The 17,256-nt window shown below is 36.1% G+C and overlaps 2 protein-coding genes across 23 annotated transcripts; both read right to left on the bottom strand.

Moving 5' to 3' along the window:
* Nucleotides 1-2,694: 2,694 nt before the first annotated feature.
* LOC111296196 (putative disease resistance RPP13-like protein 1) lies at nt 2,695-12,431 on the bottom strand. Of its 21 annotated transcripts, none has more exons than XM_089741024.1 (15): nt 7,871-12,431; nt 7,548-7,659; nt 7,060-7,233; nt 6,697-6,861; nt 6,410-6,536; nt 6,159-6,287; nt 5,847-5,936; nt 5,674-5,718; nt 5,312-5,440; nt 4,813-5,024; nt 4,615-4,714; nt 4,397-4,469; nt 4,217-4,302; nt 3,308-4,068; nt 2,695-3,161 (listed from the first exon to the last, which is right to left on the bottom strand). In XM_089741024.1, exon 1 carries the CDS (start codon nt 12,259-12,261, stop codon nt 7,957-7,959), a length of 4,305 nt encoding a protein of 1,434 aa, XP_089597150.1. In that variant the 5' UTR covers nt 12,262-12,431; the 3' UTR covers nt 2,695-3,161; nt 3,308-4,068; nt 4,217-4,302; nt 4,397-4,469; nt 4,615-4,714; nt 4,813-5,024; nt 5,312-5,440; nt 5,674-5,718; nt 5,847-5,936; nt 6,159-6,287; nt 6,410-6,536; nt 6,697-6,861; nt 7,060-7,233; nt 7,548-7,659; nt 7,871-7,956. The 21 variants fall into 21 exon arrangements, with proteins under 21 accessions (XP_089597150.1, XP_089597157.1, XP_089597153.1 ...); XM_089741031.1 differs by having other exon boundaries at nt 4,813-4,913; nt 5,001-5,024; nt 5,312-5,718; nt 7,548-7,616; nt 7,871-12,397; XM_089741027.1 differs by having other exon boundaries at nt 3,308-3,426; nt 3,496-4,068; nt 5,312-5,718; nt 7,871-12,367.
* Nucleotides 12,432-13,021: 590 nt separating this feature from the next.
* On the bottom strand, nt 13,022-17,256 carry LOC149515865 (uncharacterized). 2 transcript variants are annotated; one of them, XM_089741685.1, is made up of 3 exons: nt 15,296-17,256; nt 14,597-14,708; nt 13,022-13,606 (listed from the first exon to the last, which is right to left on the bottom strand). In XM_089741685.1, the coding sequence occupies exons 1-2, from the start codon at nt 16,036-16,038 to the stop codon at nt 14,624-14,626; spliced, it is 828 nt and encodes a 275-aa protein (XP_089597811.1). In that variant the 5' UTR covers nt 16,039-17,256; the 3' UTR covers nt 13,022-13,606; nt 14,597-14,623. The 2 variants fall into 2 exon arrangements, with proteins under 2 accessions (XP_089597811.1, XP_089597810.1); XM_089741684.1 differs by having other exon boundaries at nt 13,022-13,462.

Raw genomic sequence — 17,256 nt, 5'->3', positions numbered from 1 at the left:
TGGATGACTGATTGGGGTTGGAAATTTTGAAGAATTCATTAAGTTTGGGTAGCGTATAAGAACTACTAGTATCTTATAATTATTCTCTTAATAGTTCTCTTATCTTTTTTTTACAGGTTTTTCTTGAGGAAATTAGTGCATCAGCCTATCATTCTCTTCATCCCAAATCTAACCTTCAATCTCGCTCCAGGGCCAATCAACTTTAAATCTTATCTTTGCCTCTGCAGCAGGGAAGAACAACAAACAAGCACATCATGTTAGGGAGTTTGCAATACACTCTCGGCCTACTTCAGTTATGTTAGTACATCAAAGTCTACTGCATTAACGGCAATGCCAAAACATTATCTGTTCTTGAGGCAGCAACCAATTCAATGGCCATTGACCTTGAGAAGGGACCATTTCAAAATATCATTGCCATTTGATCAATTTAATGAGCTTGATGGGTTGCCAAAAGTCCCCAAGTCAAGGAGGTTGGGCTGTCAAGCCAGCCCTGCTCCTATTCTCTCATTTCTGACTTGACCCATGGACTTGAGTCATTATTGTGAAAAATCATAAGCATGACATCTGATCGATAATAGGATTTGATAATGGGTTCCAAATTATAAGGCCCAATGCCAATGAAAGTTTCAGTCATAAAAAAAATGGATGCAAGAAACTGATCTAGCACAAGGAATGCTCTCATTTCAGATGCAAGAGATTGCCCTCACTGTCGGTAGCCTACAAGATCATTGCAATTTTAGGCTGGCTAGAGTTATACCACACAAGGTTAACTGGTTATGGATGGATACAAGGAGGAACTTCTGCAAATAATAAAAGTTTCCATAATTCATTGATCCTCACAGCTGCCTAGATATAATAATTTTGATGATAAAAGGGTTAAACCAGTGTTGTCTTACATATATTAAATATTAAGTTCTTTTTTTTATAATTTTATATTTAAATTGGGCATTTTCACATATTGCGAATTAATTTTAAATTCATATAAGAGTCTACATTTTGTTATATTATTCTTTTTTATTATTTATAGTTGTTATTTTCTAAATTTGTTACGTATTAAATTTTTAACTTCCTATATATGTTATTAAAGCCCTTTAATCTCTTTACAGTGTTGAGCATTAGATCTTTACTAATGCCATAATTGTAGCATTTCTAGCGCAAGAAATTTACCATCAACATTGGTACAGACTAAAAAAAAACATAAATCTTACACTTTAAAATATTCTCACCGAATACAAGATTGGAATTAACCTTCCAATGCCTTGAGGCTCTTGCAGTAACATTGAATAAACTTCTCAAAATGGGACAGAACGAACTTTCAAAATTATATTCTGTATAGATTGACAGCTTAATTCTTTATACAAAAGCTCTTGCTTGCTGAGGGTGGAAAAGAAAGTAACAAACTCAACCCAGTTTCAACAACAGCAAAATGCATTTAGCATTGCTTGGGACTAGCAGAATTAAGTTGATTAAGTATGGTTGTGATTGCAAGGTCCATAGAGCAGAGAATGGCATCCCACGTCTTCACAGGGTTAAAATGGAAGGCATATGCTTTGTACATAGTCTAATATATGTGCATTCAACCAAAATTGGCACGGTTCAATCAACAACGGATCTAAGAATTTTTTTGTTGGAGTGTTCACTTATAACATACATAAAAAAATATTGATGAATTTACTAATTTTAGCAATGGAAAGAGTGTTGCAAAATTTTGGGCATCTATGAACACTATCTATATATGTAAATCCGTTTCTAAATTGAATCATGTTCATCACCAAGCATACATACACAATCTCGTGAAAAGTCAAAAAATAATCTCATAAAATATCGAGTTGAAAGTAGGGCTGTAAACGAGCCGAGCCGAGCCGAGTAGTGAGAAGCTCGAGCTCGAGCTCGACTCACAACTCGGGGCTCGATACTCGGCTCGAGCTCGATCGAGTTTTATTTTTCAAGCTCGAGCTCGATTCGTGATCGAATTCGAGCTACTCGAGCTCGCTCGATTAAGCTCGATTAATATGTAAAAATAAGCTCGATTTGTATACTCGACAAGAGTTCGATTATTCATGCTCGAACTCGAACTCGAACTCGAACTCGGATTCGAAATATTTTTTTAATTAAAAAAAAAAATATATATTTAAATATAAAAGCTCGATTAGGCTCGCGAGCTACTCGAGTCAGATATAAGAATACTCGAATTCGGCTCGATCGATAAGTCGAGCTACTCGAGCTCGAGCTCGACTCGACAATAATCGAACCGAATTCGAGTTTTTTTCGAATCGAACCCGAGTAGCTTGCGAGTACTAATGTATCATTTACACCCCTAGTTGAAAGGCAAATAAAAATATTTTCAAAGCACATGAAATAGTAAAAAGGAAATTGAAAATTCCATATGGCAGTGCGTATAAGCATTACGTAAAAGGTCCGTTAGATACTGATGTGTAAGTGGTCTAAAAAATGTAAACACAGAAAGGAACCAACATAAGATGATAAAACTCAATCTGTTGTATTCGAAGATCATCACTAAGAAGAAGATCATTTTATTTTAATCGCTCAAAGCTTAATATGCTTGCATTGAGATACGCTTTGATAACAAAGGATGGGCACATAATAGAAACAGAATTGACTCCAGCTCTGGGAGATTATCAAAGCAAAAATAATAACTAGTCACAACCTTGAATGCACAACTTTTTCAAAGTTTGGGACAAGAATTCTTCTTAAAATGAAATCAACTTTCAAAGTTCAAATTGAAATCTGTATCAACATATGTGTTAAGAGAAGACAGAAAGATCACTTCAAAGTTCAAACTGATTACATACCAAGAAAGGAAGTTTTGGATGATTTGAGTTTAATCTTCCATGGTAGTAATTGTAAAATACATCACCATTTTTGGAGGGATTTTTGTTTTCCTGGTTTGGAAGATTGTGCCACTGATGGTAGTATCATTGCTATCTTTCATCATTTATCGGTTCAGTTCCGATCAAGGTAGAGAAGTTGATATTAGCCGATCAAGCTGCACAAGGCTATAGTGAATGGTAGTGGCAGCAGAGAAATCAGTGTAGCATTGTCCTTCCAGCCACCTAGATTTGGTGATTGTTGCAAATTCTTTCTATTTGCATTTCTAAACCTCATTTGCTTTTGTAGAACAAAAGCTTCTGCAACTTAAACTGCAACCAACATCAATAATCAAATTAAACCTCCATGAATTTAAAAGATAACATGTATTTAAGTCGATCAAAGCTTAGTATGGTCCATTTCTCTTTCAATTATGTAAATATAGATAACATGTAAATGTCTCAGAGAAAGAATTAACCTCTTATGGCTCTTCATAAACCTTTTCAGTCCTTTTATAGGCCAGAAAGCTAAATCCACAGAGAGATCAATAGAGAATTTTAGCTCATCCTTTTAGGTGAAAGGAAGCATTCAATATTCCTGTATTTCCAGAAGCAGGATTAATGGTGTTGAACCTTGATTTACTCATTGTTTAGATTTGATCTATACCTGATCTCTAACTTGAGTTAACCAGCTACTATAATCACTGTCTTTTCTTTTTGTCAAATCAGGCTGAGAAACAGATCGAGATGTACAACAGACAAGGGATTTCTGATCTACCAATCAGAATGGCAAAAACATAGTACTCATTTTCACACAATGCCTCGGAGCAGGGAGCACCAAGTGTATTTAACTTTACCAACAGGGGATGTGAGAGCCAGCATAGCAACTGGGGTTCATTTATCCTTTAGTTGGTACAATAAGCACAATGCCCAGGGCTAACAACAAGGCCTTGCTTCTATGAAATTGATATTGACACTGCCACTGCAAAGTTTATTGGTCTTTCATGAAGCTTTAATTGAAACCTCTCTAGCAGGTGTGATTCTCAAAGGTGTTTGCTGAGGCCTTCTCAAGTGCGCTCATGCAGCAATTGAGCAACAATGTTATCTGTCACAGTTCTTGGAACCTCTGTTCCTTCACTTTTTCCAGTTGTCCTTTGTGCTATTTTAACATAAAGTTGAACACTGCATTTCTAAACTTACTTCATTTGCTTTTGTAGAACAAAAGCTTCTGCAACTTGAACTGCAACCAACATCAATAATCAAATTAAACCTCCATGTATTTAAAAGACAACAAGTATTTAAGTCAATCAGAGCTTAGCATGCTCCATTTCTTTTCAATTATATATATATATATATATAGATAACATGAAAAGTCTAGGAGAAATAACCTTTTATAGGCCAGAAAGCCAAGTCCACAGAGAGATCCAAGAGAAATTTAGCTCATCCTTATAGGTGAAAGGAGCATTCAATATTCCTGTATTTCAAGAAGCAGCATTAATGGTTTGAAACTTTCATTTACTCACGTTCAAATCAGATGGAACAAAATATTGTTTAGATTTGAACTATACCTGATCTCTAACTTGAGTTAGCCGGCTACTACAATCATTGTGTTTGCAGGTTGTAATTTGTAAACCTTGCACACTGCCCACAAAATCAATTTCAAAACATCAAGATTACTTCAGATACTTTCTTCAAGATTTCAATTTCAGATGCAAATCATAATTATCAGCATCTCCATGCTACCAAAAATCATGAAGCAAGATATCAGTATTTTGTTACCAGCTACCTTTTAAGTGGTTTAACATGCTTGTAACCTGGATATATCATGTCTTCAAAAAAAATAGTACCCACTTTTATTGACAGCTTAAAACAATGGCGTGGATTGACTGCAAAGAAAAACTCAACCAGGTAAGATGGTTTAGTGGAAAAGCAGAGAAAAAGCTTAGGTGTTTCTTTTAATCATTGCATCAATGGTGTCACTTACCAATGCCTAGGTTCAATATCACTGCTGGTACAGTATCTACATTTCTCAGACATTGAGGCACAGGCAGGGAAGCTTCTCCATAAAGCATAAGCTCAATGCATCTGTACAGTTGGTCTGGTAAGAAACAATAAATGTGCTGCATTGCCCGTTCTGTTAAGAAACAGCATCTGTGCTGCACTGCCACTTACCATTTTTTATCTTCTTTAAGTTCCCTGGTTCAAGTGTTATCACAATCTTATAAGAAAAAATAGAAAAAATTAAAGGTTTCACATCAATTTCTTAGAAATTGTAATCTATAGGTTAAACAACATGCAACAAGAACAAATACTCTTTCTTTGAGAAATAATCAAATGATATGAAAACAGAAAAGAGTTTTTAAAATATCTATCAATTAAAGAAATTAATAATAAAGTTTTGTAATTTAAGATGCAAATAAGAAGTATTTAGGAATAAAAGACCTGATCAAAGGTTTCAGAATTAGCAAATTTTTTAATTTTACCATTGTATCAGAAAAAGTATTATTTCGTTGGTAATTACTATCTTTTCCTCCCATCATCCATTTTCACACCATGTTTCAGTATGGAACTAGCTTGTAGACCTTCATTGAGCTCCAATTGGACTGAAATTACTGAAATTGAAGCACAAAAAAGAAGCTATAAATATGTAAACACCTGAACATTAAATAAAAGTAGCTTTTTACTATCTACATTGTCTCGCACATTCCACAACTTCCATGAATGCCTTTAAGCAGAAGATTATCAGTTTCCTTTTTCCTAACTCAAAGTTGGGATGTAGGCTCTAATTAATGTCATTGCATACTACAAAAAGAATGAAAATCAAACTGACAGGAAAGACAGACACCAGACAAAGATCCATGTGACTGATGGTACAGACTCCTCACATAGCCTGAAAAATGAAAAATGATAATATTGTATAAGTTCCAAAATGGAAGTAAGATGAACGGCAATGTTTTTTGAAATTGGAAATCCATTAGGAAGAAAGTGGAAAAGCTTTTCCAAATTGAAATACCTAACCTTGAGTATAAGCAAAGGATAATGTAAATTTGTAATCCCTCATTCTTCCTTTTACTTTTCAGAGATTAAACAGCTTTCAATTTGACTTCTCTGGATCATAGATGAATATACAATCAATTTCATCTTTGAAAAATATTCCCAAATAAACTGAACCTTTCTATGCCACATGTAACATATGCAAGATTTGGTCACAGGCAATGCAAATTTCTCAAAATTGATTTTTATATGCAATATCATATATAATTGTGGACCGAAATCCTCCTAAAGTTCTAAGTGTTACAACTACTCCACTGCATTTCCAAATTGTCATACCTGGGACATCCTCTAATTGATTTTAGTCATATTCCTCTTGATAACATATGAAATTATCATCAATTTGGAAAAGAGCATGCGGACAATGTTGAACCATTCTTGTTCTTTATCACCTTCCTTTCCACCATTCTGTTAGCAATGTACAATTATAAATATATAAATACTGAAGGTTATTAAAAGTAGTATAAAAGAAAAGAATAAAAAGGATTTTTTTAATTCCATTTTCATTACAATTATGGAAGAAGGTATACACTTATGCCATTTTCTTCTCCATGAGAGGAAATGGTTGTTGTTTTTCCACCTTCAAATAATAGATGAATCTTTTATCAATGTATTCTTAGGTGATAGGCCATTAATTCCCAATTGAGCCCAGGAACTCTGCAAGAACAAATAATGAGGGCCTTTTAAAATGTTGCAGTGATGGATCATAACTCCTAATAATTACATGTCCAATTAGCTATAGAAGAAACTAAAACATGTAAACTTATCCTGAAAATATTGTTAACGTGAAAAAATTATTGTTTTAAAAATGACATACCTGGATTTTCTGATTCTTTCAATAAAATGAAAGATTATACTAGTCCGGAACTCTTGATTAAAGAAGATGAGTTCAAGTTTCAAGATGCAACCAATGCCATTTTCACAACTGCAGCTATGGTCTCACAGATCATTCAACCTTCCAGACATCCATAGTTGGTAGGTCCTACAAAAACCAAATATAATAAATCACAGTTTAAAAGAAGGATAACAATGGCATGGTTAACTTGACTAGCCTCCACTTTAGTATTTTCAATTCAACCATTAATATGATAAAAACAAATTTGCTAAGAATTTGTTAACATGTAAAATTACCCCAAAAATATTGTTAACATGAAAAAATAGTTGTTTCAAAAAGGCATACCTGGTTTCTCTAATTCTTTTCAATAAAATGAAAGAAACTTCAGCTATACTTGTCCGGAACTGTGGATCAAAGAAGCTGACTTCAATTTTCAAGATACAACCAATGCCAACTTCACTACTGCAGCAATGGTCTCACAGATCATTCAACCTTCCAGACATCCATAATTGGTAGGTCCTGCTAAAACCAAATAGATTAAATCATGGTTTAAAACAAGGATGACAATGGCATGGTTAACTTGACCAGGCTCAACAAAGCGGTACAGTTAACCTAAGCCTCTACTTTAGCATTTTCAATTCAACAGTTTTTATGATATAAGCAAATTTTCTAATGCTCCAAAAGCTGTAAATATTTGTACTGAACGTAGAAAGAGCTATACTTGTGTTATCAAAATTGCCAAGTTTTTGCATCAAATGTGTCAATTTAATACCAAAGCATGGATGGTTAGCTAAGAGATTACTTATCCAAAAACATGAAAACAATTCACAAACCTTTCTGCCATATAAAAACCAGCACCAAGAAGACCAATTTGAATTCCCTTTCTGCAACTTCAATCTTTACTGTCAGCAAATAACAAGCATAAGAAATTGAAAGTATCATATCCTGCAAAAAAAAACCGAAAATCTCAATTTTTTTGGATTAATGCAAAAAAATCAATGGATCACAACCCTAAAAAAAATTAAATATCTGAAGATTAACAAAATAATTTGAAAGTGTTTTCCTTTCTCTTTAGTGTATAAATTTGAATTTGTAAGGAACATTATAATAATAAAAAAATTTTGTAAGGGATATGATAAATTTGAAATTGACATACCTGTGACTTTGAGTCACTAACTCTTTTCTTGTCAACTTTGGTGCCCTGAAGAATTATTGTTTGAACCATTATCCTCTGAAACAGAATTAGCTGGAATCATAGATGTATCTGTTATCAATTTTCACACAAGGTATGTGGGCTATCTTGGACCATTCCGGTCCTTTATCCTTTCCACACCGTTCTTCTAGCACTGGACTCTTCTTAATAGATAGCTCCAAAAGCGAAGAAAGCATGTTCTTTTCTGGAAGAGACTGGAGATTTGGGCAAGAATCGATGGCCAAGTACTCCAGAGAGGTGAGGTCTTGAAAGCCTTTGGAGGATAGGGTTTCTAGTTTTGGGAAATTGGCGATGGTGAGACGGGTGAGAGAGCAGGGCAACGTCATTCCTATCTCCTCTTGTGGGAACGACACTGCATCTGGACACCCACTTTTTATGTAGAGAGAGTTAAGAGAAGTGAGTCTATGCAATCCCCACTCAATTAGTGGCTTACAGATGTTGCGTCCTTGGATGGTAAGTTGCCTGAGATTAGTAGGAATGCCCTCTTCTGGAAAGGATGTCAGACTTGAGCAATTTTTTATAGCTAATTCTTCAAGACAGCTGAGGTTGTGTATACCATCTGGCAAAGCTCCGAGTCTTGAATTAACATATAGGCGGAGCACTTTGAGGTTTGAGTAGGTTAAACAACTTTCAGGAAAGGAAACCAAATTTGAACAATTACTTAATAGCATCAACCGGAGATGGCTGAGCTTGTTCAATCCTCGAGGCAAATCCTTAATATTACTACACCTATCGATAAAAATATTCTCAAGAGAAGAGTTATCTTGAATTTGTTGAGCTATGGACTCTAGCTTTTGACAACTGTATATTTTTAGTTGCTTAAGCCTCGTAGGTAACTCCCCTCTTGATGATAAAGATACCAGAGATGGACAAAACTTAATTTCCAACTGCTCAAGAAGACTTGCATTGCTGATGTCAACATTCTCTCCCTCTTCCAACAAACACCGCAACTTTACACAATTTTCAATCTTTAGGCTTTTTAGATTCGAAGGCAAATTGTTCTTTGAAAGAGAAATCAGAGATCGACAATAGTTAATATCCAACTGCTCAAGAAAACATGCATTGCTGAAGGTAACATTCTCTCCCTCTTCCAACAAACACCGTAAATTTTCACAATAAAAAATCCCTAGGCTTTTGAGATTCGAAGGCAAATTGTTGTTTGAAAGAGAAATCAGATTTGGGCAATACCAAAACTCTAACACCCCAAGGGATGAGACGTAATGCAAGGTTGTTGATAGCTTTTCTAACCTTACACAATCCCTTATTGCCAGTTTTTGAATGGTGCAAGGGATCTTCAATTGCATCAATTCTTCTCTTTCCTCCTCTGCCCCTATGGAGACAAGTTGCGACCACTTTCCAATACTCAATTCACCAAGTGACATCGACTGAGTTAGCAATCCCCAACTGTTCTCTTGCAAAGAGCACAATTCCTCACAATCTTCGATCTTAAGGGATTCCACTTTTATTGATCCTAACGTCAACCATTCTGCTGCACAAGTAAATTTAGGAATTCTTGAAAAACAGACTCTTTTTAATGAGCTGTGGTCCACAAAACCTTTATACACTATCTCCTGGCACCCTTGAACATCCAATTCCGAAAGCATTGGAAGGTTTTGAATTGAAATCACCAATTTCTTACAATTCCAAGTCACAAGTTTCTCCAAAGAAAGAAGATTTTCTGGTATACTCCCCAACAGTTCCGGACAATTCACAATACGAAGCTCACGAAGATTAGAAAACTTCTTAGCTTCCTCATTAACTTCACAAAAGTTCCAATTCTCCCATTTAGGCATGTTTTCAAATTCTAAAGTCTCCAATGAAGGAAATGCATTTGATGCATTCTTTCCAAAGAACTCAGCCCCCACACTAGTTACATTGTCCAATCCCTTGATGCATAATTTTTTCAACAATGGCAATTGCCCAATTGATGGCAATGATGTGCAATTTGGACAATATTCAAGGCATAACGATAGTAACTTATTGAATGAAGAATCCCCTATCCATACTGCTAACCTCACACCACAATAAAACTTGAGGGCAAGCTCCTTAAGCTTTTTGGAAGGATGAAGTAAATCCAACACTTCTTTCTCGATTTCTCCATTTCTATTCTCAAAGTCTTCGCTCCAAATCAATTCTAACTTATCCAGTCCTAACTTATCATGTAACTTAGCCTTCCATGCATCTTGAGTTTCAACCACATTCTCTAACCCTGAAATACAAAGTTGACCTTTGAGATTTGATAAACCTTCTAGCTCCCTTATTTGACATCCTTTGCCCTTTTGCAAAACAAATTTGGATAGTGTTTCAAGATCACTTAGTGTGCAAAAATTATTTGGCATGCCTTCTAATTTGTTTGCACCTGTGATATCAAGATAACATAGGTTGACCAGGTTTTCCATCTCTGACGGTAGCTTTTCAAGCATCTCACACTCCCTTAATAGAAGGGTTTCTAAATTATAGAGGGTACTTACGGACTCCGGCAAGCATTTAATAAGAGTGCGAGAAAAATCTAGGTACCGTAAATGTTTTAAATCTTCAATAAAATCTGGCAACTTCGAGATTTGATACCCTCTCAAAGAAAGCACCCTTAGGCATCTCAAACTTCGCAACAAATGCATAGGAACATAATTAGTTACGAAGCAGAACTTATAATCTGATAGCCAAAATGACAAAAAAGTGCGTAAATGTTGCGCTTCACTGATGCCCTCAAACTTTTTCTTGCCATCACACTTGCCACCAATGTAAGATAAGTGGCGAGCGTGCTTTGAAATTTTCTGACCACCCTCTATTCTGAAGCATATTTCTCCAGCAACTGATTGAGCCAAATCATTGATGAGGTCATGCATAACAAATCGAGATCTATCTTTGTTTGATATTTGCAAAAGAGACCTTGATACTAGATCTCTAAAATACTTGTGGCCTAGATCTTCAATGCTATGCTTATCTCTTGCTTCTTGTAAAAAGCCTTCTGCCCTCCATAACAAGATTATTTCTCTCTCTTGAAATTCATAGTCCTTAGGAAGAATGGAGCAATATGCAAAGCACTGCTTCAAATGTGGAGGAAGATGATGATAACTCAATTGGAGAGCTGGAAGTATACCACACTGATGGTTTGATAGCTTCCATATCTCACTTTCTAATACGTTTTCCCAAGCATCAAGGTCAACATTAGTACGAAGCAAGCCTCCAAGGGTTTTAGCGGCCAAAGGCAAGCCATTGCACTTCCTGACAATTTTCTCAGCAACTTCTTTTAGATTTGGATGTACTCCAAAATCTTTTGTTCCCAATGCATGTTGAGCAAATACAGACAAACAATCATCTTCTGACAAAACTTGTAAAGAATGAGCAAGAGAAGCACCCATTGTAGATGAAACAGCAAAACTTCTTGTTGTCACGATAATTTTGCTTCCCGGAGTCCTTGTTAGAAAAGGAGATTGTAAAATGGTCCAGTCATGATAGTTCTCGTTCCAGACATCATCCAAAACAATCAAAAAATTTTTCCCTGACAACTCCTCCTTTAATTTTTCTTGAAGCGAATTCAAATCATTGTCATTGCATGGCTTTGAAGTGACAGCTTGGAAAATTGCTTTTGTTATTCTTGTGACATCAAAATCATCAGAAACACAAACCCATGCTTTGAGATCAAAATGATTGTGAACAGTAGCATCATTGTAAACAAGTTGGGCCAAGGTTGTCTTACCGATCCCTCCCATTCCAACAATGGGAATCACAAAATTTCCGTCATCATCACCGTTGAAGACCAATTCAAGTATTGTCTCCTTGTCTTTGTCTCTGCCATACACCTGAGTTTCGATCTCCAGAGAAGTAGGCTGCTGCCTTTCTTTTATTCTGTTGGATTTCGAGCAGTCAATTATTCTCAGTTGCAACTGAGTTTTCCGAGGCTCTAAATCCATCAATCTGGCAGTAACATCTTTTATCTTTGACATCATGCCCCTGTTAATCAAAACAATGTTGAATGTATCAGAAATGAGTCTGGGTTTCTTACTTGAGCTACCACGACGTTCCAACATCAAATTGCGCCTGGTAATTTCGGTTTCAAGCTCGTCCACAATGTCATCCACATCGTATGCCACGTTTTGGAGGTCTGACAACCAGATTTTCACAGATTGATCTTTGATCTGCCTCTCCTCAGCATCATCAAGCAGCGCACGAATCTCCAGCAATTCCTTCTTCAACTTCTCGAGCTCTTCTTGAATCTGTTTTTCAGTGGCAAATTGCAGGAATTCAGAAGAACCCAACTTGTCTAGGAGATAGTCAAAGAACTTGGAGACAACAACTTCTCGTATAGCGGACAAGGCTCCAAGCAAAGACATGGTTGGATTACGTTGTTGAAAGAAATTAGAGGAAGAAATGAGAGTAGAGAAAATGAGAAAAGAGTTTGAGATAGCTAAAAGATGTGTTTAATAGTAATCATTCAAGAAATTAAAAAAAAAGAATGAGAAGAGGAACGATCCAACAAGCTTCCCCTTGAATTTTACTGCCGGACAATAGCGATATTAACAATGGCGGTAATAACGACAATTTGAAAAGGGTGTAAAAATAAATTAATGGAAATTGGACTTTATATATTTTAAAAGCAAATTGCATCCAACAGAGGAAGGTCACTCGCATCTTTCCTTGAGATAATTGGCGCGCCTCTAACTCTAGTAGTAATTATTTAATGTTTAAGCAAATTGCTTGGAACATGAAAACCTTTTATTTGTAATTAAAATAATAATGTGATCCCCATCTTGTAAATTAGAAATGTTGTGAAAATGTATCTGACATTCACAAACCATCTAAAAACAAACCTCTCACAATCCAAAATGAATAAATAAATAAATAAATAAACCATCCAAAAAAATTAAAATGTAATGAAGTTAGCAATGCAAATGAATAGAAGCTTCCACAAATTATTGGTGTACCACCTCGATTTTTATTAATTTATTTTTTATTATTAAATTTAGTAAATAATTACGAATAATATTTAAAATTTTATTAATAAAATAAATAAATTATGAACATAACAAATTTTATTCACGTCTATTTGTATGTAACTCTTCATTTCCCTTGCACAATAATAATAATAATAATAATAATAATAATAATAATAAGCTAAAGAAAATGAATGAATAAAAAAATTAATTCTCTCAACTGAACCTTCAATTCTCTTTTTATTTTTCCTTTTTTTCCCTTTCCCTCCCCTCCATTTCTCTCTCTTATTTGCCATCCTTTAAATCAGACATGATAAAGATCTTAATTTTATGTTTGTGATGTAACAGTAACACTATCTTTTCTCTACAAAACATTATCAAAAGTTAAAACAAATTTGTGCTGGACTGCCCTATGAATGGTGAAGTAGGACGGCAGAGCTGATTGGGAGTGCTGAACATTTGCTTCTGATATCTGCACAAAGTTTGTATTTCACCATAGTTGGCTACTTCATGCTTTTTTCCATTGAAACCCTTTTTTGATGCTTTTTGCCTGAGGCTGAGGATGTCAAAAGCTTCCCTTCTTCCTTTCATTTTATTCTTCCTGTCAAATGAATCAAATCTAACTCAACCCTTTATCCAAACAGCAAAAATGGAGCAAAGATTTTCTATAAACACCAGGGATCAAGGGTATTTCCTTTGAGAATATCCATGTTTCACCACCAACCATGTGCACAGTTCAGTCCATCTCCAGGCATCAAGATGTAAGTAAAAACAAACAGTCAAGGTCACACAAGCAATTCGTAAGTTCAAATGATAGAATTTCGGTTTCAACTTATGTTCAATATTGTCATAATTCAACATGCAACATAATTAGATTAACTATCATATAATAATAGATACTATACTATAGCCTAGCTAATTTTATGTCCAGACAGAGAACTGAAAGTGAACCATGGATTAGACATTAGAAGCATCTCTAAGAAACTAAAAAACTTCGATCTATAGCTATCTATCCGTAAAATTAGCAGGCTACCGTTAAACCAGTATAGCAAGAAAAAACATAAACTGCTCGTGTGGAAAAAGAGGGCAGTTCATATTAGGATCTGTGCAAGTAGAGTTTTTAAACCAAATCTAAAGCAAGGGCTAGCGTGCATGGGACCAATTTACTTGACCATACAGCATTGGGTCTACAAGCTGTGCTAGTGTATCAAATATCAGCAAGTGTTATTATATGCTCACAAACAGCACAGGTTCCAAACAATATAACCATCAGGCGTATCATGGGAATTTAGTTCTTCAGGTGAATACAAGACAAGAAAACTTCACCCTGAGCTAAAGATGCCTTCACCAGATATTATTAGCGTACTTTAAAATGGCCTGAGAATTCTCATACCATCACTAAACAGAGAAGTTGAACTTCGAAGAGAAAAAGTTTCAGTGTTTGGCACCATGGAACGTTGCAAACAACTCTATCTTATTGTTTGTGAATTTGAAACATTGCGATAAAAGGTAACATGTAAAAACATGAAAAAGCATAGAAAATGTTTACATGGATATCATCTCCACTTTGTGCAGTTCCAAATATAGTTCTCATTTTAATTTGTACTCCACGGGTCAAAAGCTCACAAATCACACACACTAAAAGATATGGCCTAAAAAATTCTTCCATGTGTTAATGATATGAACATTATTCAAGTAAAATCAAACTAGGCAAAAATTGGGTAATGAAGCATACCATGACAATCAATACCAGCACCCATTTTTACTGCTTTGTCTGGATGGTGAGTAAAAACATTATCAAGTACAAACAACTGATCACCAGCTGACTGCGGATCCCCATCGTTGACCTTCACATAAGAATCTATTGAGAAAACGGGGGTAAGATAAAAACATGCAGAGAGGAGCAGAAACTATCAACAGCAGAGCTCGGGGATGGGAAATAGAAAGAGATTAAGTAGTAGCATAATTAGGCACCAAGGATAAATGTAGGCTAAGTTATTGGGAGCATCTGCTCTGTAACATTTGCATCTAACAAAACTTGAGCAAATCCTATCGCTTAAAAGAATCATGAAAAATTCTACACGAACTGGGTGCCAAAGATTGTTTGTGCAAATTTCTCAGATCTTCAAAGCTGGATGAGTATCTAATTAACCAAAATTTCCTGACTCATGATCCATGTCACAACTGGAGGGGTACAAATATCAACACAAAGAAATTGCTTCCTACTTGTGAGGCAATTAAAAACCTATATTGCCATAGAAATTGAAGAGCAAGCGTAGGGTATCAAATTTACTAGTGTTTCCTTACTCATGCAGATCCATGTCAACTGGACAGGGGGAAAGTAACAACATAAAGAAATTCCTTTCTCTTTGCGAGGTAATTAAAAACCTATATTTTCATAGAAATTCTAGAGCAAAAGTTAGAGAATATTTACCCAGACTGGTGCACTATTTTTCTGATTGACTGCATCAGTGGCTCAACATCCACCAGAATATTTTGCTCCTCAGAAGTAAACATGTCTAATCTTTGTCTTGTAGCGGTATACATTGCAGCCATATTGGAATCATCATTCATCGCTTGAGCTGACTTCACAGGACGATTCTTCTTACTAGCATCTGAAGCCCAACGACATGGGCCCCTAGACTGTCCCCACTGGTGCTGGTTTTCACTTTGAGTGCCAACCTCACCATGTGACATATCCCAGCCATTTGAACTTGCTGCTTGGTTTGACTCGTTAAGGGAGCCCCAACCTTGTGAACATTCTGGTGACTTTTGTTGATCGCAAGAACTACTCATTATAGGTGACTTCTGTTGGTCCCAGGAACTATTAATTATAGGTGACTCATTCTTAGTCCAGCCTGCAGCAGTTGAAGATACCCAACCGGATGTCGAATGAACTGGCTTTTCCTGAGTAGCTTTTTTATCCCAGCCAGATGTCGATTGAACTGCCCTTTCCTCAGTCACTTTGTTATTCCAACCAGATGTCGACTGCACTGCCTTTTGTTGACTTGCTTCGTTATCCCATTCACTTTCCTCTCTTCCTTGGTCCATCTGGGTATCATTTCCACTGAAGCCAGATACATTTACCACCACAATCTTCTCCCCCAAGAAGAAACATTTTCCCAGCCACTCGATTTGGAAGATTCGTCCAAGGTTTGTGTCTCCCAAACTGGCCATGGCAGTGCATCACTAGCATCAGGTTTTTCAGATTCTTTGCCCACTTTTCCCCAACTAGTTCCAGCATCCCAACCATTGGACTTGAAGGATTTATCTTCCATAGGGAGAACATCTTGCGTATCAGACTTTTGCATTCCCAAACCAGAAAATTCAGTTTACTCTTTCATACAATCCACCAACTGGAGAGAGACCATCTTGTGATTTAGATTTGCTTGTTCCCCAATCAGACCACTCAGTTTGCTTCTTTGAACTGGTCACAGGTGCTGCATTTTTGTCACCATCCTCAGCCTTTTTATTCCATGCAGACAAAGTATCCCAACCAACATGGGACCCTTTGTCTGAAGACGCAACTTTTTCCCAATTTAACTCTGCCTCATTGAACTAAGTCGAAGAAGTTAAGCTTGTACTCTGCCTCATTCCCATGTAGCTGAGTTGCTTAACGTTTTGTGTTATGCTAGCTCAATTACAAACCTTTTTCGTCCAGCAAGCCAGCACAATGGTCAGATCAATCGGATCCAATTACCAAGTTCCTCCGGCTGCAATCCAATGCATTGTAGGTCTCATAGTCCTCATCATTGTCCCAACATATGATCGGATTCCGTCCCCATAACTCGAAAAAAATCCGGACATCCTACTGGAATAGCAATGCTACAAAGAATAGGCTTTGGTTTATTTGTCTCTATACTTACCATGGTTTTTGCAAGCCTAGTGGAGATCAAAAGGATCACCATTGCAACAAAACATGGTCTTGTTGGCAACCCGAAAGCTATAGTTCCGATGGGTGTGTGATGGTTACTTCCCCAATACGAGCTTATCGGAATTGGAGATGTGTTCACCATCATCGGAGATGCCATAAGGAACGAGAAGCTTGGGAGCTGCTGCATATGTAAGTATAGTTGGAGTTGGGAGTTTCATCAACAATGCTATTATCTCTATTGTGCAAAAGATTAGCTTTAGGAATGAAAATGTATGGGTGGGAAATAACCTTAACCATGGACACCTTAATTACTTCTATTGGGTGTTGGCATGGTTGAGTGCCATAAATTTTTGTGTTTATTTGTGGATTGCTAGTAGGTTTGTGTACAAAAGGTGTCAAAGTGATGAAAGAAGAGATGGGGGGAGAGTTGGAAATAGAAGGCTTTTCAGATTAAAAAGTATGAAAAGGTTATTCAAACTAAAAATATATTTACATCTTAGATACAATCTTGTACAAAAAAG

This window comes from Durio zibethinus, chromosome 12, assembly GCF_047325235.1.
Source record: "Durio zibethinus cultivar Kanyao isolate XHJ-2024 chromosome 12, ASM4732523v1, whole genome shotgun sequence".
Classification (NCBI taxonomy): domain Eukaryota; kingdom Viridiplantae; phylum Streptophyta; class Magnoliopsida; order Malvales; family Malvaceae; genus Durio; species Durio zibethinus.
This window is presented reverse-complemented; position numbering and strand designations above follow the sequence as displayed.